This window comes from Marmota flaviventris, chromosome 2 (genome assembly GCF_047511675.1).
Source record: "Marmota flaviventris isolate mMarFla1 chromosome 2, mMarFla1.hap1, whole genome shotgun sequence".
Taxonomy (NCBI): domain Eukaryota; kingdom Metazoa; phylum Chordata; class Mammalia; order Rodentia; family Sciuridae; genus Marmota; species Marmota flaviventris.
In genome coordinates, this window is record NC_092499.1 from 79,932,097 (window position 1) to 79,956,300 (window position 24,204).

At 33.1% G+C, this 24,204-nt stretch overlaps 2 protein-coding genes across 2 annotated transcripts; both read right to left on the reverse strand.

Moving 5' to 3' along the window:
• Positions 1–3,142: 3,142 nt before the first annotated feature.
• LOC114088144 (olfactory receptor 4K15-like) lies at positions 3,143–4,069 on the reverse strand. Its single transcript, XM_027929722.2, has one exon. It carries the CDS (start codon positions 4,067–4,069, stop codon positions 3,143–3,145), a length of 927 nt encoding a protein of 308 aa, XP_027785523.2.
• A 15,094-nt stretch (positions 4,070–19,163) lies between these two features.
• On the reverse strand, positions 19,164–20,132 carry LOC114088190 (olfactory receptor 4K15-like). Its single transcript, XM_027929773.2, has one exon. It carries the CDS (start codon positions 20,127–20,129, stop codon positions 19,164–19,166), a length of 966 nt encoding a protein of 321 aa, XP_027785574.1. The 5' UTR covers positions 20,130–20,132.
• Between the last annotated feature and the right edge of the window lie 4,072 nt (positions 20,133–24,204).

Below are 24,204 nucleotides of genomic sequence, written 5' to 3' on the forward strand. Positions count from 1 at the left end.
GGCATCCTTATAAGAGCATTTCTATATTCCAGACATATGGATTATCTTCCTAGCATATCCCTTAGGGTCTTTACCAACTGGTATAGTTAGCAGCATATTTATAAGATTAGACCAAGTCACCCACCTGCAAAAACCTGAGTGTCCCACATTAAAAGTAGTGAACAGACAGCAGGCCATCTGGCTTAATTTCTTTCTGTTCCTACTCACTTGATAATTTATGTTCCATGTTATTTGTCATATTATTATTATGATCTAAGCCTATCCACATTACCAAAGTCCTTGCTCAGCATTCCTTTCCTGTTAATGACTTTTCCTCCCAGACTCCATTTCCTTGATGAGGAAACGTGTTTTTTAGTAAATCCTTTAATTGAAGGTCTATAAGTAGTTAATGTTCAGTCATTTACTTAAAAATTTAGTAAAGTTTCTCTCACCCTGAATGATTGCATAGCAGTACAAGGAACTGATTCTTTTCCTCTATGCTAAATGACAAGATTGTCTCATTATCTTATGACTTCTATTGTTTCTATAGATAAATCTCATTGACTGCTATCATTGTGTTGTAATTATCACCATTTTTTTACACTTTCTGGTTGCTTTTATACTATTTTCGTTTTTGTGTAAGTTTATGTCCTTTCACTATTGTGAGTCTAGATAAGGATTTATTTTAACTTATCCAGCTCTAGATTACTCATGCTTCATTAATCTGGAATTTAGAAATTTAAAGCTGAAAATGATCAGCCTTCTATCTTTTGAGCATTGCTTCTTCCCATTCTCACCATCTGATAACTTATTACTTATGTGGAGACACTTAATTTTTCCTTGGTCTTTTAATTTCTCTTTGTTATTTCTTCTTTTAGATATCAGTAATGCTTTTATGTAAATAATTTAGGTCTATTTTCAAGATCAGTAATTATTTAATAAATGTGTTGAAGATGTCCATTAGCCCAATTACTGAGTTATCAGCAACTACCATTTAAATTTTAGAAATTTTACTTCATGTTTGTTATGAATTTTTGATTTTTAAATTAAATTTTTATTATGAGACAAACATAAATTCACATGAAGTTGTATGAAATAGTATAGAGAAATCATGTGTTCATTTTATCTAGTTTCATTCGATAGCAATATCTTCTAAAATTGTAGTACACTATCACCACCAAGATATTGGCATTAATAGTTGATCCAAGATATAGGCGTTTCCATCAACATAAAGATACTAACTTTGTCATTTTTTAGCCATTCCCACTTCTCTTCCAACCACTCCTTCTTTATCTCTTGGTAACTACTAAACATTCAAGGATGTTATATAATCATAATCATACAGTATAAAACCTTTGGGATTGGCTTTTTTCACTTGGCTTATTTCTTAGAAATTTATCCATATTATTACATGTACCAATTTTCTTTTTTTTCATTTCCTATAACTAGTAGAAAAATAATTTCTTGAGATGCATATTAGTCTATTCATGTCACTCTAACAAAATGCCTCAGACTTGGTAGTTTATGAGGAAAGAATTTTATTGCTTATATCATGGATGCTGGGAAGTCCAAGACCAAGGCACCAGCAAATGCAGTATCTGGTGAGAACTAATTTCCTGGTTTATTAACAGTCATCTTTTCTCTGACACCTCATGTGGCAGAAGAGAGGAAGTTCCTCTCTGGGGTCTCAGTTATCAGCTCACTAATACCTTTCATGAGGGCCCAACCCTCATGGCCTAATCACTTCCAGAAGGCCCCTCTTCCAAATATTATATGACAGATTGGGTTTTAGTTTCTAATTTTGGGGGAGACACTTTTCAGTTGATAGCAGTGTCCAATTCACTTAACTGGTATACTTGACTCTTACTTTCCTAATTGGTGAAAAGGGAGCTAGACAATGAAAGATTAATAAGTATTGAATGTAAGTGTAAATATGTGGCTTTTTTAAAAAAAAGTCAAAACAAAATCATCAGTCTTAGAGGTATTTTAAAAATGTGTTCTGAATTTTATCTTATTTGATAGTATAAATTAGGGGGCAAGACCTGAAATATACAGAACAAATACATATTCAAACTGTTGATGAAAACAATCCAGCTATATGCAGAGAGCTACCGGTTTTTGTGTAGTCATTGAACTGAGATAGCTGAGTGAAAATCTAAAGTTCAACTTAACACAGTGATATAAAGAAACATCAATTTGGGGCTTAGGTTTTGCTATTTATAGCATGATTAATGTAAATATGGGATATTTGATTTCTGAATTCAGACAATAATGTCTGTCATAATGTATTTACCTTCTGTTGCAAAATTTGGATAGTTATAGTGAGAATGTAGATTGCAGGAAATACCATTTTAACATATAAAATAATTCAATCTATGTAACTCTTTAGTTAGGTAGAAATAGCTTAGAGTGCAAGAGATTTCAGTGTGTGTTTGTAGATAGGCAGAGTAGAGAGAGATGGGAAAGATTTGTTATCAGAAGACATATTGTGCCTCCTAAAAATGGTGAAAGCTATACTATTTCCTTATTCTATACAGTTTATAATACATATCTCTAATTTGTGATACCAAAAGGGAAAATAACTGCAACTTAATTCCTTGTCTATTCCTTTCCTTTTTTTTTCTTTCTTTCAATTTTTTTCATCTTTGCAGTGTTGACGGTCAAACCCAGGGCCTCATGCATGCCAGGCAATGCTGATCCACATCCCCAGCCCCTTAATTATTATTTTGAAATATTTTTAAAAATTTGATTTACATTTATACTCCTTATACTACTTACATATATCCACTATATATATTTTATATATAATATATTTTATGAATTATATATATTACTTACATATCTCCTGTTACTTTGGTATTTTTATGTGTTCATATTTATCAAATTAATTGGAAGAAACAAATTTTATAGACCACTTTATATTTTTAGTGAAAAAATTTATTGTTAAAATTAGTTATATTCTGATCAAATAAAAATTCTTTCAAAAGCCAAAGGTAGGGATTCCCAGATGGTTATCCTAGATGGTTTGTTTACTATTTACTTTTATGAAGAAGAAAACATGTCCTATGCTATTTCAGTCATCATAGGAATTTACAGAGGAAAGTATATCAACCTGGTCTTTACTATGTGCCATTGTTTATCACGGGGGAAAGAAGGGAGACAGTCAGGAACTTATCTGTCGATTCCTTAGTTTTCTCATTGCTGATATCACCTCTTTGTTTCTTAAGGTATAGATCAGGGGGTTTAAAAGAGGAGTGAAAACAGTATAAAATATTGAAAGAAGTTTATCCACGGGCAAGTCACGAAAAGGCCAGGCATAAATGAAGATGCAGGGGCCAAAGAAGAGGGTAACCACGGTGATGTGGGCCGTCAGAGTGGCCCGTGCCTTGGCCATGCCTGCTGAGGAACGACGTCGCACAGTCACCAGGATGACTGTGTATGAGATCAGCAGGAGGAAAAAGGACATCATGGCCATTAGACCACTGTCTGAAAGCATCAGTACCTGAAGAATATAAGTGTCAGTGCAAGCAAGTTTGATTACCAGGGGAAGGTCACAGAAAAAACTATCCACCTTATTGGGACCACAGAATGGAAGGTTTACTGTGAAGACCAACTGACTTATTGAGTGTAGGACCCCAATGATCCAGGAGCCCACCACGAGGACAATGCACTTGTGTACATTCATAACAGTTGCATAGTGTAGGGGTCGACATATAGCTACATATCTGTCATATGCCATGGCCACAAGAAGCATCATTTCACCACCAGCAAAGACATGCAGAAAGAATATCTGGGCCATGCAGCCCTCAAAAGAAATGGTCTTGTGCTCCATAAGGAAGTCGAAAATCATTTTGGGGGTAGCAAAGGTAGACAGACACACGTCGAGGAAGGAGAGGTTGCTGAGTAGAAAGTACATTGGTGTGTGCAGCATGGGTTCAGAGATGATGGTGAGCAAAATGAAGAGGTTTCCCAGCACAATGGATAAATAGAAAACGGTAAAAAATGCAAAATAGAAAAGTTGTAGCTCTCGAGAACCTGAAAGACTGTTCAGTACAAATTCAGTCACTCCTGACATATTGCCTTGATCCATGATTTCAAATTTCAGAGATCTGATCAGAAATTTTCCTGTAACATGAAATGGAAATAATAATGTTACAAATAATATTATTACAGGATTGTAATAGTACATGAGAAAAGCCAAGACTGGCATCAAATTCTATTCAACATTTACTTCAGATCCTCATAAGCAAACAAAACATATGTTGCATGCGATCATTTCTTTCGTAATGGCTGGGTGTCCTTGGTTTTCATGGTTGCATGACAGATGTAAATTCTAAAAATACCAGTGTGCAACCTTACCTTTAGGACTTTGAGTTTCTTTATAAAAAGAGACAGATAAACTCTAGTCATAGTGACAGGTTTTCAATTCTATCAATTGTAATTCCCAGAAATGTGAACTTGTGCAAGTTAAACTCTCCATACATCAGGTTTTCTATGTGCAAATTAACAAAAATAAGGGTATATGCCCTCTAGGATTATTGTGAAGATTAAAAGAATTATAATAATTGAAATGTGTAGTGGAATGCCTGACCTAGTAAGTATTCAGTTAAAGTTAGATACTACATACTTACCTTTATTTCATCAATGATGAAAATATTTGCATGTGGAAGGAAGTTAGGGTGGTACCTAAAATATCAAAATGTGTTTTCCTCTTCCTAAAAATAGCTATTATGTGTACTTTTAGTATCATGTTTTACATTGAAGAATGTTAATATTTGAGATAACAATATTCCATTTTTCCATTTTTAGTCAGACAATTCTTACTTCAAGCTCTTTGTTAATGCATACTCTTCTTTACCCCATGACTGAATTTGTGTGAATTTAATGTGATTTTCATTTAGTATCAAGTACAAAACAGACTATTTTATTTTCTATTATCAATCTATATTCCCTGTCCATTTGTGTAAATGTGGTCTATGGTTCTAAAGAAGTCCTTGTATTTATTTCCTTCACACTATATAAACCATAGATGGTATTTGTTAATCTAAATGCATTTTCAGTTTCATGTCAGCTAAAAAAATAACTGCTTTTATTTTACAAATTATCCCTGTGTACTTTTAATAAAACTTTTTAAAAATGTTTCTGATTCTATTCTACAAAAATGGCTCTATTTTGACAAATCACAAAGTTGGATCAAGTGTGAAAATTATTTGACTAAAAATAATTACAAGAAACAGGATGCATAGTAAGGAATGCCTGAATGCAACAACAGATGGAAACTTACCTTTTTAAAGGTGATCTACAATTTTGTTTTTCATTGCACTCCTCTACTAGCAAAAGGGCTAAGGTAATGTATATTTAATAACCTATAAGTTACATATGTATACCTCTACATTAATATACATACCCTATGAAATGGAATTGAAATTTGAGAAAAAAATAGTTTTTCAAATATATAAAGATCACTGTAAATATTTTTTTTCCACACGGAAGGAGCTCACCTGTGTGGGTATGTGCACTCACTTTGGTCCTGGGGAGGGTAGACAGAGCTAACTCATTGCACGTTGCACCGTTTCTGGAAGAAATGCCAGGACGTCTTTGTGGGGCAGAAAATTGTTTTCCAACAGCAGATATAATAGCCAAGGTGCTAAAGTCTATCCTCAGTCCCTCTGTTTCCACCAATTTCCTTTGGTCACTAACTGAGTGGAATTCCTTTCTGACTGTTCTGTTTTAAGGTCATGAGATTATTGTGTCCTTTTTGCCAGAGAGCTGGTGAAACCCAAAGTCAGACAAAGTAATTATTTTCAATTGTTCTAAACTTTATTTACCTAGAATGAAGAAAAAATATTATTGGGGTCAGAAATCATTTGCTAAACTCACTTCTGGGAGAATTGCTTGCTACTGTTGCTATAGAGTACATACACATAAAAATGTTTTGACTGGCCTAGCCCAAAGTATAAACAGTAATTGTCTCCAGGTGAGAGATTACAATAACTTCATCATTAGATATTTCTGTATTTACTGTTTTTTTTTGTTGTTGTTGTTGTTGTTTGTTTCTTTGTTCTGATACTGCAGATGGGACCCAGGGACACTTTACCACTGAACTACATCCCAGTTCTTTTTATTTAGTTTTTCTTATTTTGAGACAGGGTCTCACTAAGTTGCTGAGGGTCAACATCGCTGAGGCTGGCCTCAAACTTGGGATCCTCCTGCCTCAGTCTCCCATATTGCTAGGATTACAGGTATGCAATGTTGGGTCTAGCCTGAGTTTATTTTTGTTATGCAATGAGAATGTAATATATTTTTGCTCAGAAAAAAATAAATTAAAAATTAATTCATAATGTTTTATATATATCAGCATTCATGCATTATAGTTAAACATAACATTAGGGTTCATTTTGACATAAACATTCATGAAAGAAATACGATTTTTATATACTGCTCCTCTTTCTCTGATGATTTTCCTTTAATTTATTTATAATTTTAAATTTTTATTTAGTTTATTTTAACATATAAAGGTGAAATTCACTGTGGTACACTCATATGAAAACATAGCATAATTAGCTCAATTTTATTTCACCATTCATGTGTTTTCCGTCCCTTCCGTCTTCCCCTTCATCTACTCCACTGCTTATTAATTTTAATTTAGAAAAATAAAAAGTTAACAAAATGAAATAAAAATAATTTTAAATAAGAACACACATGAATAATAAATATTAATGCAAATAAACCATACATATTATTTTATAATCAACTACTCAACAGCATATTACAAATATTTTCTATGTCAATGGAATATTTTTTGTATGCCAGCTTTTTTGTGCATTTGTGTTATTTTATTACATGGATGTTTTAAATTTTCCCTATTAACATATAATCAGGAAGATCTAAGATGGCAAGTCAGGGGGAGGCTGCATTCTGTGTCGCTCCAGGACCTGGGATTCCAGTAGTGGGAATATTGTTTCTCTGCAAGTCATCAAAGAACCCACAATGGCTGCTCCCATGTAGGAATCACAGCTTCTGTGCCATGCAGGTCTCCAGGCCTCAGCATCAGCAGAGGATTTCTGGCCACTCATCCACGCAGATCTTATAGGTACCCGGGTAGGACTACCGGCATTAGCACCCACGCAGGACACCCAGTTGTAGCCCACACAGGAACTCTAGCCACCACTCCCATGTGGACCCCCATCTACCAATGTGGGGCTCCTCTGGTGGCCTCCTTCTTGGAGCACTGCCACCACTCCCACCATCCCCTACAGGCAGTATCCTGCACCTGGGGACACTGCACTGGGTCCAGAGAGAGCTGCCAGCCACAATACTGCACACCACTGAGCTATATCTCTGAACACACTGCTTAATACCACTGCCAGGCCCCACCTGACCCCACTCCCCATTGCTGAAAGCAGCAGCCTCCATCTTACAACACATTCATTGCCATGTTTAGTTTGGGCAAATTCTAACTTGGAACAATGGGTGGGGCTTAGAAATAATATCAAAGTACAAAAAATCCCCAATTCACCCTCTTTCGCCTGCAGCTACTAAACCTGCAAAATGCCTGCAGCTATGTGGTCGGTCCATAGCTCACAAAACTGGGTTGCAAAACCAGGTCCTGAACTACCTAATATAAAACAACTCTCTGAGACAGGTGCACAGGCCCCAGATAGCAGCCCACAAGACCTCTGGAGAGAAAGGTTCCTGGTTGGGAAGTAGAAAGGGAGGAAGTGAGTGAGATACAGTTTAGAGACTAAATTAGAGACCAGGAATTGTGAAGTCTATAAGCGATATATGAAGATAAGACCAGGCACCCATATCACACAAGCAAGCCCCAAAGGAGATCCTTGGGATGCAGTCTTCCATCAGGAACTGGAAAGTATTATAAGTCACCTCCAGGAGCCACGCCCCAAGACCAACCCTCCCACCATAATAACATTCACCATCTTGAGGGTGGAGATAGGAGCAAACAACAGACAAACCCACCTATTGGATGAGAAGGGAAGCTGGAAAGATATTGATCTCCAACAAAAACAACCCTTGTATCTTCTTTAGGATTTTTTTTTCTCACTCTCTCTCTTCTTCCACCTTCACATCCCCAGAGTTTGTGAAACCAAGTAATTTGCATGAATAAGGATACTGAGGACTGGGATGTCTGAATAGTATATTACAATGGTGTTGTATATTCTTTTATGTCCTATTCCTACATTTTTTACATTTTATATTATGTTTTTTTGTGTAATCTACTGTCTTCCCACTAACTTCTCTCACCGAAATCAATTTCTCTCTCTTCTCCTGATACTAAACAACTTATTTAGATTCCCCTTTCACACTTTCTAAGATCTAATAACTATATCCTCACCTCTTTCCCACTTAACGTCTCATCCTACACCTCACCCCCGATACTGTGTCCAACATCAGAAACTGTAGCCCCTTTTACAAACCTACTCTTTATATTATAGATAATAATTGAACTTACAATTTCTGTATATTGTGACAAATCCATAAACATGTTAATAGCAGCTATTTGGTTTAAGGTTGTATATTGTTTGTATTGGGATCTGTTCACATTTTTCTCCCCATTAAAGGAGAGGTGTTGGAAACCTGCAGGGGCACTATAAGTCTATAGGGTAACAGCAGTAATGCCTTGGATTACTAGAAGGGAAGACACACAAACAACATGGAAAAACAATGGAAGAAAGTGACTCCAACAAACCAAGATATTGCATTATTAGAATCTATGGCCAGCAGAACAGAAGTAATGACAGAGAAGGAGTTCAGGATGTACATAATTACAATGTTCTGTGAATTAAAGGGTGATATAAAAGAACAAATACAGGAAGAAAAGGATCATTTCTAGAAAGAGCTACATAAGTAAATATAGGAAGCAAAAATTCCATAAGGAGACAAAGATTCTGAAAAAAATAGAGAAATCCTTGAAATGAAAGAAAAAATAAACCAAATTAAAAGATCAATAGAAAGCATCATCAATAGTTTAGATCACTTGGAAGATAGGACCTCAGATAACGAAGACAGAATATGTAATATTGAAAAGAATGCTAACCACACAGTGAAGATAGTAAGAACCCAGGAACACAACATTCAAGAATTATGCTAAAAACTAAATTTAAGAATTATTGAGATAGAGGAAGGCATAGAGTTCCAAATTGAAGGAATTAACAATCTATTCAATGAAATAATAACAGAAATTTTTCCATACATTAACAATGAATCGGAAAATCAAATACCAGAGGCTTACAGGACCACAAATGTACAAAATCACAACAGATACATACCAAGCACATTATAATGAAAATACCTAGCATATAGAATAAGGAGAGAGTTTTAAAAACCACAAGAGAAAGGAATCAGGTTATGTATAGTGGGAAACCAATTAGGATATTTGTAGATTTTTCATCCCAGACCCTGAAAGCTAGAAAATCCTAGAACAACATATACCAAGCTCCGAAAGAAAATGGATGCCAATCAAGAATCTTATATCCAGCAAAATTAAGCTTTAGATCTGATGATGAAATAAAACCCTTCCATGATGAACAAAAGTTAAAAAAATTACAACTCAAATACCTGCACTACAGAACATCCTTGGCAAAATATTCCATGAAGAGGAAACAAAAAACAACAATGAAAATCAGCACATCAGCTAGAGCACTAATCTCTAGGATATATAAAGAACTCAAAAATCCTCACACCAAAAAAACAAATAACCCAATCAATAAATGGGCCAAGAGCTGAACAGACACTTCTCAGAAGATGATATACAATCAATCAACAAATACATGAAAAAATGTTCAACATCTCTAGTAATTAGAGAAATGCAAATCCAAACTCCTCTAAGATTTCATCTTGCTCCAGTTAGGATGGCAGCTATTAAGAATACAAAGAACAATAACTCTTGGCGAGGATGTGGGAAGAATGGCACACTCATGCATTGCTGGTGGGACTGCAAATTGGTTCACCCAATATGGAAAGCAGTATGGAGATTCCTTGAAAAACTTGGAATGGAAACACCATTTGACCCAGCTATCCCTCTCCTCGATCTATACCCAAAGGACTTAAAAACAGCATACTACAGGAACATGGCCACATCAATGTTTATAGCACCACAATTCACAATTGCTAAATTGTGGAGCCAACCTAGATGCCCTTCAGTAGATGAATAGATAAAGAAACTCTGGTATACATACACTATAGCATATTACTCAGCAATAAAAAAAGAATAAAATTATGGCATTTCAGGTAAATGGTTGGAGTTAGAGAATCTTATGCTAAGTGAAGGAAGTCAATCTCAAAATACCAAATGCTGAAGCTTTTCTCTAATATGAGGATGCTGATCCATACTGGGGATGGGGAGAGCATGTGAGGAATGCAGGAACTCTAGATAGGACAAAAGGGAAGGGAAGGGAAGGAAGGGAAGGGAGTGGGCAGGGGTAGGAATGACAAAGGAATATGATAGACATCAATACCCCAAGTTCATGTATGAAGACAGGAATGGTGTGACTCTACATTGTGTAAAGCCAGAGACATGAAAAACTGTGCTCTCTGTATGTACTATGAATTGAAATGCATCTGCTGTCATATAGAGCAAATTAGAATAAATAAACAAATAAATAATATATAATAAATTACTTTTTATTTTAGCTATAATTTATGGGTTTATATAATTTATTTAGAATATATGATCATAGTTATGTTCTTCAAATGTTTTTATTCATTATATGAAAATATTTTATTAAAATTAAATATGAGAATGACCATTCCTCAATTTGTTTTTTTAAAATAAGTTACTTTATTATGCTTGTTATTTTTATTTTCTACATAAAAACTCATATTGATGTTTTAATACACTTAAATAATATAGATGACCATTTATCTGTAGTTATGTGTGAACTGTTTTTTCTTTCAGTTCCTCATTTGCCTGTCCATGACTGCTGCCCATTTTTCTACTGGGAACTTTATCTTTTTAATATATATTTATAATATTTTCCATACTATGGGATTATCTTTTGTACAGATATTAAATAGATATTTTAATCTACTCTTTTCATTTTAATATTATTTATGTTATTTTTACTTAAATTGCTTAAAATATTTAAGTAAATTAAAATCTATTTTTGCTGAGTGGCTTTTCCCTTTATTGTTTTACCTAAAGGATTTCTGTGCAATCAATTATATTCATTACTTCAAAAAATGTACCAAAACATTAATTAATAAATTCAGCATTTAAACAAAGCCTTTCAAACAGTGGTAGCTACGGAAGAAAGAATATTAAGTAAGTTTCTAGTAGTGTAATTTGAAGGTCACAGCTTTAAAGACCACTTTTTATTGGACAAGGTAGAAGCTCCAAGATTAACTGAAGATAATTTTGAAGAATGGCATTTCTAGGGCAATAAAAACCTTAACTAAAGAAAATAAAAATTCTGTCATGGAAATTACGACTACAACCTAAGATTTGAGAAGATAAGAAATGAGGTTTTTCGGCATACTTCTGAAATCACTCCACAAAATTTTTATTTCATTTGGCTTGTGATCATTTTCTAATACTAGGCTATGGAGTCTACTATAAGTTGATCACTTTTGTATGTTTCTTTTGATTGAACATATATTTTCCCTGTGTTTAATTTCCTAAGATAATCCAAGCCTTACTACAAGAAGTTTCCAGAGAAAACTAAAAATCTATTCATCAGAGTGTAGTTGATGGCGTTTCTGTTTATTATCTATGGTAGGATAGCTAACCAAAACAAAAATTATCTTAACATTATTAAATTCTTCTTTATATCATATTCAGGTGCTAAAGAAATTGGAAGTATCATTTCTCAAATAATATAATACCTCAAGTTGATAAGTTTCTATATATATCTTACACACACACACATATATATAAAATTTACTTAGACTATATCACAAGTATGCATTTCAGAAGTTTTACATATATTTATATTTACATATTAATTCATATTTTTATATATTTATTTCTCTATGAAAAATTCATGTCTTCCTCTCATCACACTTAAGCCTGTGTCAAAAGGACCTGTTTATAAGTGGTACAAAGGACTGATTTATAAATAGTGCCAAATTAATGAACAGAGTCATAAATGATCATATGAATAATTTTATGTGTGAATGATATAATGCAATGCCATTTGAGTGAGAGGATAATGACTAATGAAATATAATTATTGCATCATCATTGAACTCTTGTTTATAAACAAATAGGTAATTAAGTTGTAATTAATTAATTTGACTTTAAACATGAATTAATTAAAAATCCCAATCTATATCTTGAACCATGAGTTTGTTGAAAGAAGACAGGGAAAATAAGAAGAGGGAGGGAGGAAAGAAAAAAGGAGGTGAGAGAGGGAGGAAGGGATAGAAGGAAGAAAAGAAGGAAAAGAGAGGACAGACAGAAAAGAACAGGGGGAGAAAGGATATTTTAAGACTAATTATATTTCTTATTTATTATTCTTCTAATTTATTAAGTGTTAGTAAAGTCCTTATTTTGTCTTAATAATTATCAGCATATTCTTTCTGTTTTTGTAGCTGAGTAATAATACAAAAATAAATGCAAAAGTGGATTTATTGAAAATTTAAAGGTCTAGAGTCATTTAAACAATACTTCACTTTAACTCAATACTTTTGAATAACAAATAACTGTTTGCCCTAATTTTTGAATGTAAACAAAATTTCTGGATCACTCATTTATGTAATTTCTACAGGAAGCAAAAACTAAATCTCTAGCTAAATATCTGCCTTCGACCATTTGATTTTGAGTAATTTAGTTTAAAGGGTGCACTGATTCTGCACCTTACAAACCTAATAGAAACATTTTGGAAATGGATGTGGGTAGGTTCTTCTGTCCTGAGGTATACATTATAAAGTATGTTAAAGGTAAATGGAAGAAGGCTGGGGTTATAGCTTAGTGGTAGAGTGCTTGCCTCTCGTGCATGAGGCACTGAGTTCCATCCTCAGCACCACATAAAAATAAATATAGACATTGTGTCCATCTACAACTAAAAACAATTTTTTAAATAGGTAAATGAAAGAACAAATAAATAAATCCTTGAAGGTAGAAAAAGCAAACATCATTAAAAGGCAAGCTGAAAGCCATTTGCAAAACACAGGACAGCTTCTCATACTTCTCATGAAAGTGTGATAGTGAGATTTTTATATAAGTGATTTTGGGGGGCACTAAATTTTGGACATTTCACTTACAAAGTATTTTAGTCACTGAAGCCGGTATACAAATAATGAAATCTCCAAAATTATAGCATCTGAAATAACCTAATTCATTCAAAATTAAAAATCCTACCGAGTACCATCAATCTGTAAATTGTCCATCAATAATTTTTAATTAGAATTTAAAAAGTTACAGAAGTAAGGAAATTAGTACAATCAGGTTTTTTCAGTTATTAATTTCTCTGATACTACGTATATATGTGTGTCTGTGTGTATGGATACAAATACACACATATATATATATATATATATATATATTATTACATCATTGTTGTTTTCTTGTTTATAAAGAAAGAAACCATATAAATGAGGTTATAAATAATTAAGTTATAAATAATTTATTGCATTTTTAAAAGTGAAGACATAAAAATAAAAACAGCCAATCCACATTCTAATCATCTTGAATCATGATTTTGCTAAAAGAAGAAATAATGAGGGAGACGACAGAAAGAGAAAGAGAGAAGGAGGAAAGAAATAACAGAAAGATTTCATGTGAACATGTATATGTTTGTGTGTATATATATATACACATTTACATATGTATATAATATATATATTTCTAATTCAATTATATTCAAAGAATAATGCAAAAATCTAGAAGTTATTAAATACAGAATACAATTGGATTATATGTGTTCCCTTATAACTTTGGGATGAGAAAATTAGTTACCATTTCTTATATACTATGTGATAAGATTTTTCTATGAGTATAGGTATGGATATTATATTTACAAAGTGAATTACACACATTTGCACAATCATGAGCAATATGCCTATCTACAAGGAACTCTCACAATCACACTTGAAATTTAGTTCTGTGCATGTATTATATAATCTCAGGTTAATAACTGTCCAATCATATGGTAAACAAGTGATAAAGCTAACATTTTCATGGCAGAAACTACAGGTTAAGAATTTTAAGATAGTATGTTGGCATAATTATGTGTGTGAAAATGGAAGCCACATCTGAAAATATATGTGTGTGCCTATTCATACAAAGAAGAGATTTAGATTAAGTGAATATATTGGCCTCTTACTGTGGTGCCACACTATGTGATATGTAACTGTCAGAATAAACCCAGAGAACAATGGCTAAGTCTGCAGCAGGGCATGAAATTGATTGACATGTGAAAAAAAGTCAGCAAATCTCAGAATGTTAAGTGGGAGTTCAGATATAAAAAGGGACATTCAATCTCACATGCAATCAAAAGCAATGGATCATTGTATTAAAATAGGTGGTCCACATAGAGCTCTTTGAAGTGGCAGAGTATGAAAACTTACATGAGTCTTTGGTAGGCTGCCATAGAGATGTCTCTAAGATAGAGTTGGAATTTTTCAGCTCTTTTAATGTTAGAAGTGCCGCATAAAAACCTTGAAGTATGATAATGTATCAGGTGTGTGTTCTTTTCATACTGATTTTGTTATGTCCTACATACTTTATTTAAGAGGAGGTAAAACTAAAAATGTATTTCTTATTGATGAGTTATTGTCCCGTGGGGCTATTGCTAACAAGGCTTTCTTTTTTTTAATCATAGACTAGCAAATATCATTTCTATCTAGGGATTCATGGTTTTAAAATCATATTCCCAGTTTATCTATATACTAGCTATTGTGAGGGCCTCTTGTAACTAGTGTAGAGTTTATTTCCTAAGGAAATGTATGCAAAGGCAAAATTTCTGTTTTAACCATTATTACTGAATTCTGTCTCTGTAGGTTCAATATAGTCCCAAATACTACTATTTTCTACACATTGCATATCATTTCAATCCATATTCAAATTACTTTTATCTGTAGGCATAACGACTGATTTAACAACTGATTGCACTATGGTAAACCTATAATCACTTAGACAAAGCAATGTCTTTTTTCTCCATCTCCCAATTAAATTTAATTCAGGAATGCATAATAATTGTATACCTATCACATGAAAAACCACAGAATAAGAATGCAAAATGAATGCAAAGTGCTTATCTGCAAGTAGTTCACAAATTAGAAGACAATTAAAGAAAATAAACAATGTCACAAAATGTAAACAGAATAATATACATATTGTAAGTAGAAATTCCATCAATTTTAACATTGGGAAAGGTTATATTTTGTTAAAAGAATCAGGAAATAACATATAAATAAGGAAAACCATGTTGGAAGGGATGAAGGAATGAAGACTGCCACTGTGCACTATGTATGAAGTGCCTTGAATTAAACAAAGGCTTTAAGAGGCAGAGATAATGAGCGAAGGAATATGTATTCTGAGAAACTGCTATAGAGTTATTCTTTTATTTGGAAATTCAAACTAACTTAAAATGTATCCTCGTCATTGTCAATACCATGAAGTGATTAAGTGGGTGTTTAACATGTATAGTTTGAAATGAAATCTTCTGTCTTTGGAGTAAGTTAATGAGGAGAATGTAATTTAATAATCATAGATCTCTTTGGGGCATGGGCTGCAAAAATTATTGTCTTAACTCTGATGTTGGACTTAGAAGTCACTGAGTATTTTCAAAACTGAAAAGTGTAAATTAGAATAATGTGTAGTTAACTATTTTTAATTTTATTAAATTCTTACTTTACTGCACCCTTCAATTTCATCACATAATTAAATAGATAAAAATTTTACAAAAGAAGTATCATATTTTAAAAGTAAAACTGTATAAAAGGAAAAAACACTTACATGAAGTAAAAGAAGAATTCACTAAATAAAGAACATCCAATTTTCCAAGACGGAGAAAAAATATTAACATAAGATAATAATTCAATACATGTATACAAAACTAACAAAATGAGAAATAATATTAACATAAGATGATAATTCAATACATGTATACAAAACTAACAAAATGATTTCAGATAATTGTGCAATCCAAACTGAAACATAACATGCTTTTTGCAAAGTATATGACAATTTCTTTTAAATTTATCTAAACAAATAAGAAAATCAAAGGTTAGTTATGACAAAAATAATAATTATGGTATAACAATCTTACCATGTTTGAAGGATATTATGAGGCTTTCATTAAATCAGCAGACTTAGCAGAAAAATTGACAGATCAATTAGAAGAACATAACAAATAATCCAGGATTAAAGTCTTAGAACAGATAAGTCTTTAACATAAAAAAGAGTTATCACAAATTAGTGAAGAGAAAGTATTCAACATATGATCACCAGAACTACTGGTAAACTATTCATAAATTCTAAAGAATATAAAAGCTTATATCTTATGTCAAGTAAATTACAAATGAAATAGAATTATTATTACAAGAAAACATTTAAACAAAAGGAACCTAAGGAAGATACCATATGAAATTTGTTTCTGATACGAATATATGCAGTATACATAAGAATATAAAATAACATGTAAAGAAAAAATATATGGGTTTGAGTATCTATCATTTGAACAACTGATTTCCAAAATCACATTAAGTGACAGCACCTGAGAAAAAGGGATGCTAAACTCAAAATAAAAAATATGTTTACATAACATGATATGTTTAAAATACTGGGTGGGGGGAATTGCCAATGAAGAATATTACATCTGATGAGACTCTCCTTCCAAATGAAGGAAAAATAAATATACTCCTTGATACAGAAAGCTGCAGAATTCATCACCATTACACCTGCCATATAAAAAATGCTAAAGGTAGTTATTCAAGTTGAACTACAAGAATGCCAACAACATGAAAACATAAGACACATAAAGCTTACTGTAAAGGTAAGAATATAATCATAGAATGTTTTAGTGCCATATGGGTGTTGCATAAATCATTTTAACTCTCTGGTATTAGTACCAAAGTAACTACAGCTACAATAATGTGTTAATGAATACACAGGATATAAAAGAGGCAAAATCTGAGATCACAACATAAAAGATAGAGGAAAAAATGAAGTGTTGAGTATATGCATTGGTTAAGTTAAGTTGTTATCCCTTAAAATAGATTGTTATAACTATGATGTCCTTATGGAACCATCATGGCGACTGAAGAAAAAAGCCTGGAGGAGACTTTGGTCATATATTTTTTTAGACATGGCTTCTTTCTGAAATTTTAGCAAAATATATTTAAAACACACATCCATGATGGTGTTTGCATCCATAGTTTATTCCTTTATCAATAAACAATATTCTATTTATAGTTGTGCCACAGTTTTCTTTATCTATTTACCAGATGGAGAATATGTAATTGTTTTCCAGTTTGGGGCAAATATGAGGAAAAAAAAACTTTCTATAGATGTCTCTGTATAAGGCTCGGTGTAGATTTGTGTTATTTCTCATGAGTAGAACCCATTGTTGTTGTATTTTTAAATTATTCATATTTATGGAACATACGATGATAATTCAATACATGTATACAAAGTATAATGATCAAACTAGGGTAATTAACATTTCCACTTCCTTAAATATCTATCACTTCTATGTTCTGGAAACTTTAAACTTTTTTTTTTCTAGTTCTTTATGAGATTATAATGAATTGTAAACTACAGTTACCTGCTGTGCTATAGAATACTATTCCTCCTATGTAACAACTGTCCAACCTCACTTTATTCTGTTCCTCCTACCCTTCCTATCCTTAAGTGACCACTAATTTACTACTTCTCTATGGAAAACTATATAGAAAAATGATGAAAAACTTTAAGTGGGGTGTCTATAACAGTTATTGCTGTCCAAGTAATCTTTCACTGTAATGCTGATATCAGGAAAGATGCAACTGCACAATATAGAATTGGTAATTCATCCAGTTTAAAAGAGGGGGGAAAAGTAATGATGGTGACAAGTTTGTGGAACGAGTTATGTTTAAAAACATGGTGAAAACATAATAAGATACCTCCATGCAGTAAGTGATGTGATATTTGTCTGTATTTTATGTCAGTATTTTAAGTCTTTTCACAATTACCTCACAATGACCGAAGGGACAAAGGAGCTCTGCAGAGTCTCTTTTGTAAAGCACATTCATGGAGGCTCCACTCTCAGGATCTAATCATCTCCTAATACTATATGCTAGGGGTGAGGATTTCAGTATCTGGATAAGACATTCAGAGCCCAGCATTGTGGCAACATCCTAATGTGCTTCCAGATCCTAATGTTCATTGTTTTCTGCAGTAGCTGGCTTTGCATCTGATATCCTTCAAATGAGCATCCAGATATCATCACAGGGCCAGGTTGTGAGCATGTGTGAGGGGTCTTGTTCTATTTTTATGAATTTTTATTACAGCTTGTCTAAAGCTTCAAGCGCTGTACTTTGTAATTATTTTAGGAATTTAAAACTGCTTAACTGTGTATTTTGATGTCAAAAATTGTTTGGGTGACAAAATGATGAGAATAAAAGTACCTGCGTCATATCTGACCTGATTTTATAAAGCTTCAAAAAATTTGATATGTTGTTCCTTAAGTTTTCTCTGTAATGTTGAAAAAATAAAATAAAGGTAAAATTTGAGAAGTGTTATATTGTATTTTTGGAAATTTGTTCTTACAAGTTGAATTACACCTTGGATATTTTTTTAATAGAGAGTACCAATATTTTAATGGAAAAAATAATAGTAATGGGATTGGTTTTGAGTTCTAGAACTAAATCTTATAGATGACCTGGAGTTTTTTAGGCCATAAAGGAAACAAAGAGCTCTTAGTTTAGCTAATATAAAAATGCAATGAAATTTTTATGAAATTAATTTCAAACAATTAAATTGCATATTAGTTTGTGAAACATTCTGTCACTAACTTGAAACGACAAATATAAGCTAATTAACTTTGAAATTAATGCAAATATAAGAAAAATATGATGAGGAAATGCATAATTATGTGCAAGTTTCTCTCTATACATTTAACAAAGAACACACATTACATTTACCATTTTAAACAAAGTAATGCTATAAAACAATGGTGGACATAAGATAAAGGTAGTCTCTGTCTTGAATTTCTTCCTTTCTGCTCAGGGCAACCAATCAAATCCTACAAGAGCAGGTTCTGCAGGTGAGAGAGGGAAAGCAGCCTGGAATTTACAATCTGAGTCTTGAGTTTACTCATTGCTGATTTCACTTCTTTGTTTCTCAATGTGTAGATGATGGGGTTCAATATAGGTGTGAAAACTGTAGAGAACACAGAAAAGACTTTATCCACTGGAAAGTTGCTGAAAGGCCAGACATAGATGAATATGCAGGGTCCAAAGAAGAGGGTCACCACCGTGATGTGGGCAGTCAAAGTGCTGCGGGCCTTGGCCATGCCCCCTGAAGAATGGCGGCAAACAGTAACAAGGATGACCACGTAGGAGATTAGCAAGAGCAAGAAAGAAGTCACCCCCATAAGACCACTGTCCAAAAGCATCAGCACTTCAGGGATGTACGTGTCTGTACAGGCAAGCTTGATAACCAAAGTAAGGTCACAATAATAACTATCCACTATGTTGGGGCCACAGAAGGGCAAATTTACAGTGAAAGCTAACTGACTCAAGGAGTGTATAACTCCAATCACCCAAGAGCCTACCACCAAGCTTGTGCACTTGCACAAGTTCATGATGACTGTGTAATGCAGAGGTTTGCATATGGCTACATACCTGTCATATGCCATGGCTACAAGGAGGACCATTTCACCACCAGCAAAGACATGGAGCAAAAATATCTGGGCCATGCAACCCTCAAAGGAGATAGTCTTGGGTTCATGAAGGAAATCATAGATCATCTTTGGGGTTGCATATGTGGCCAGAAGAACATCAAGAACAGAGAGATTACTAAGCATAATGTACATAGGTGTATGCAAGGCAGGTTCTGAAATCACTGTGACAACAATAAGAAAGTTTCCAAGGACAATGAGGATATATAAGAAGTTAAAAAACACAAAGAAGAAACACTGGAGCTTCCAGGAACTTGAGAGTCCCAGCAACACAAACTCAGTGACCCTAGAATAATTTTGCTGATCCATGGTCTCAGGCTATAAGGGAAATCCCTACAAAGAGAAACATTAATGGGTTATTATGAAGAACAAGAAGAGTAGACCACAACCCCAAAGTGTTCATCTCAATATTAATTTTAAGTGTTCTACAATTATCCTGTTAGGAAATACCTTCTCTGTGATTTTTATACTATGTTTTCCCCTCAAGTATTCTCATGAACAAAATATAACTTTGGTGTAAAATATAATGTATCAACAGCTCCATTATATAAATTTGTGGGTTAAGTCTGATGATAAACAAACAGCTTGTGGACATTGAAAAGAACTTAACTGCCGCAGTCTGGCTGGGCACAAAATCACGAGCCATCACACAGCTTGTAGATTCAAACAGCAACTCTTTATTCCCGAACTCACACCAGCCGTCTACAATCACGTTCTGGGGAAATCCACGTTCTCTACCCAAATCCACGTTCTATGCCCAAATTCACCTCCACTGGGCTTCTGTCTCCCAAAATATACTGTCTGAATCCCGTGAGAACTCAAGGGGAACTCAGGCAGCAGGATACGCCCTATTCCCAGCAGGAATAATCTTAAACCTTAAACCTGGAACCTAAACCGGGAACGCCCTAATCCGCCTTGGTCCTTGAGCAAGGTCACCTACATTCAATGTCACTGCAACATGGGGTACGCTGGCAAGGAAATTGTCATACCTACTTGGCTAATGGCTCCCAGCACTTAACTACAAGATACTAAGAGATCCAGATCTAAGGAATCCACTGTCTTTCTCACTCTGGTGTTTTATATTATCTACTTGGGAGGATCTATAAGGAGTTTCAATTCTTAGAAGAATTCTCAAGAAACAATGTTTACATATTTTATCTTTTGCCCCCTCCACCCCGCCCCGTTTCTCTCTCCTCTTGTCTCTGTCTGCTACTTAACCCCTGCAACCATACCATTAAGACTTTTTAATCCATGTTGTCTCTGACATTATGACAATTGCTTTGGTTTTAAGTAAAGTCCCTTGCAAATAACATTGTAATATGTGAAATTAAATATACGGAGATGGCCAATATTTGGGTATAGAATACCAATAGGCAAGGTCAACACAAAGATCTGATTGAATTTAATAATTGACAAGTAGCTCATTTGAAGGTTGATAGTAACATTTCACTCATCAGTACAGAAATCTTCCAAAATAAGTAGTTATAATCAGTAATTATTACATTTGTAGGCTTCGACTAGAATTTCTCTGACCCAATAAAGTAAGTTATGTTCTTTGAAAAATATTCAGCAGCACAATGCTTTCCTATTAGGCAAAAATTAAGATAATTAATAACAATCATAATAGTGAACATTTGAGATAATAAAGTTGCAAAGAGATTATAAAGTAATCCATTCTGCCTGTGTTTTCTGTGTGACTTCTTTTAAGTAATACAGAAAAAGACTTCCAAGGAAATATTTAATGATTTGATGATTCATTGAAGTGTCAAAATCTTTTAGTTAATAATATAGAGGGTTTTTATTTTTATTTTGTTTTTTAAGAAAGGAGGCTCCCATAAAATATTTCATTTTATATGCTATTATAAGTGACAGTCTCTGTAAAAGATTATGAAAAATACTATATGTCAATATGCCAAACTACTAAGTGTGAAAGTCTTTTTAAATACATGCATAGGTGAGCACTAATTTTGTTCCATTTTTTATATTGGAAATTTTAAGCTCAAAATGTTAATTAATATGTTCAGTATGGTATAGTAAGCAAATTAAGCATCCAGAATTTCATTCCAGGTCTTCAGAGCTCTTTCTATCACACTCAATAGTACAGCCTCCAGTGAAATTTAAATGTGTGTTTTAAGAATATACAGCAAATAAAATCATCTAGTCTAGAAAATGAGAGGATTGATTGATTCAGGAAGTTGATTTAAAACCCACTAAATATTACAAAATGTACTATAAATGAATTTCATAATACTAGCCCTTTCTACTTAAAACTATGAAAGCTCATCTATAATTTGTTTAACCAAGTGGCTGATGCATTTTACTTAAAGGGATAAATTTTAGTTTGTAATTCATTAGTTTGGAAAATTTTATCTCCTGGTAATATTTGTTAAATGGACTATTGCTATAATTCCCCCTACCAAGTTTTTTTCAAAATCTTCAGCATAAAGAAATGATCATGTGAGTGAGCAATGCTTGGCAAAATAACTAAAATGGAAAGTGTAATAAAGAACATTTAGATAAATAATTATCACTTGGATGAAGAAATTTTCACCCAAAAGTGGCACATATAAATATAAAGAGGAAAAATTGAGAATAAACTGTTCTCGAACATATCATTTAATCTGATCATTTAGTAAATGACAAAATTCAATGATAACTGCCTTTTAGTGAAAATAGTGAGAAATGAATGTGGTGTGAATAAGGGAAGAAGAAAAATGCCAGTAATCCTGAATGAAAGTAGCACCATACCAATCTACTGAATGTCAACTAAGCTGGGAAGGAGCAAGATAAATAGAAATGATGTTGGCATGCTGCTTTTGTAGAGTGTCCTTATTTAGCATAACAGAAGAAAAACCTTAAGACCAACCAACAAACATAAAAATCAAACAGCTAAACATGATAGGAATTTATCCAGTCTTTATGCCACTTTCTACGGCATCCAAAGACAAATCTAAAGTCCCAGGCTAAAATGGATGTAAATATTTTGTGAATGAGCAAAGTGAATTTGAACAAAACTTAAAGCCCAAATATCACAAGCCATTTCTCCAAGTTTTTATCCTTGGGTTAAAGGTCTTACCATCATCTTTCAAAAAAGATAATTTCAGGCAAATGGATTGCCAAGCAAATGGTTGACATAAAACAAACATACCAGATTCAATTATCTACAGATTTTGAGAAAGTTGAAACAGGTTTGGCTTCTTTCAGGTCAAGTTCCCCTGTAGTAGAACTGCATCAGAGGTACATGTGCATCTGAGCTGCACTGTAACTACAATAAATAAGAAGAGCTTCCTCTTCTTCGCAACATTCTATTTCACCCTTTTCTCATTTTATCATTTCTACATCTAAATACAGGACTGGAGTTAGAATAGGGACTCAGGGAGGAGAGTTGTGTCCCATGGTGATTCCTTATCATTTGATGTTTACTGGATTGTTGAATAAGAAAAATGGCATAAGTCCAGAAAGCAAAATCATTTTCAACTTTTGCCCAACTACTGTGTCTTACCCACAACCAATTACCTGCATTATGATTCCAATAAATTTAGAAAACTTTTACATGTAGAAATTTCTGAATGACTTCATAAGGAATCAAATTGAACTGAGCATTTTGTAATACTTTTCAGCTAGGTAGGAAAAAAATTTAAAAACGCAGCAAAGCAAATCTGATTCCCAGAAATGGCAATGTATAATGAATTATTCTTTTAATCTTAACTTTAGATATCATTGTTAAAACATTCAATGTAATCAGATTTGCATTCTTAGTTTGCATAAACTCTACATAATTTGGGGGTAGAGATATGAGAATATCATAACATTAATTTGATATGTTAGTTTTTATTTAGGAGTTTTGCATATAAGTTAAGAAGTGAAATTCATTTATGTTTAAGTTACTATAGTACACACTTCTAATTTAGTTGGTTAGACAATGATAGACTTACAAACTTAGTGGAAGTCCTGAAAAAAGCACTTCTACATCCTATAATTTTACATTTTTTGATTATTTGGAAGAAGTTGTAATAAACTTGAATGTATGAGTCTGAATGTATCTTTTGAGGGTTAAATCTTTTTTTAATATATTCCATAGTATTGGCAACTTCATTTTCTCCTCCTTAAGCAAATTTGTCAATGTATGCTTCCTTAAGAAATTTTAAAAATCACTTAGTTGAATCTGTTGATTTCTGCTTTTACATAACCTTAATTGTTTAATCTCCTCAATTTATAAATTTTTTGCAGTTTTTCTAATCTCTAATGATTAATTGTATAGTCTCATTTTTATTTTGATCAATCCCCACCCTTCACTTGCCAGTAGTCATATTTGGTTTCACTAGTAACCATAAAAGTTTACTTGTTCCATTCACTTTAAGAACTCCTGTTTTTGCTTTAAAAA

What these genes read in the sequence shown, in the direction of transcription:
- LOC114088190 (XM_027929773.2), bottom strand. Translation starts at nt 20,129, where the DNA reads ATGGATCAGCAAAATTATTCTAGGGTCACTGAGTTTGTGTTGCTGGGA.
- LOC114088144 (XM_027929722.2), bottom strand. Translation starts at nt 4,069, where the DNA reads ATGGATCAAGGCAATATGTCAGGAGTGACTGAATTTGTACTGAACAGT.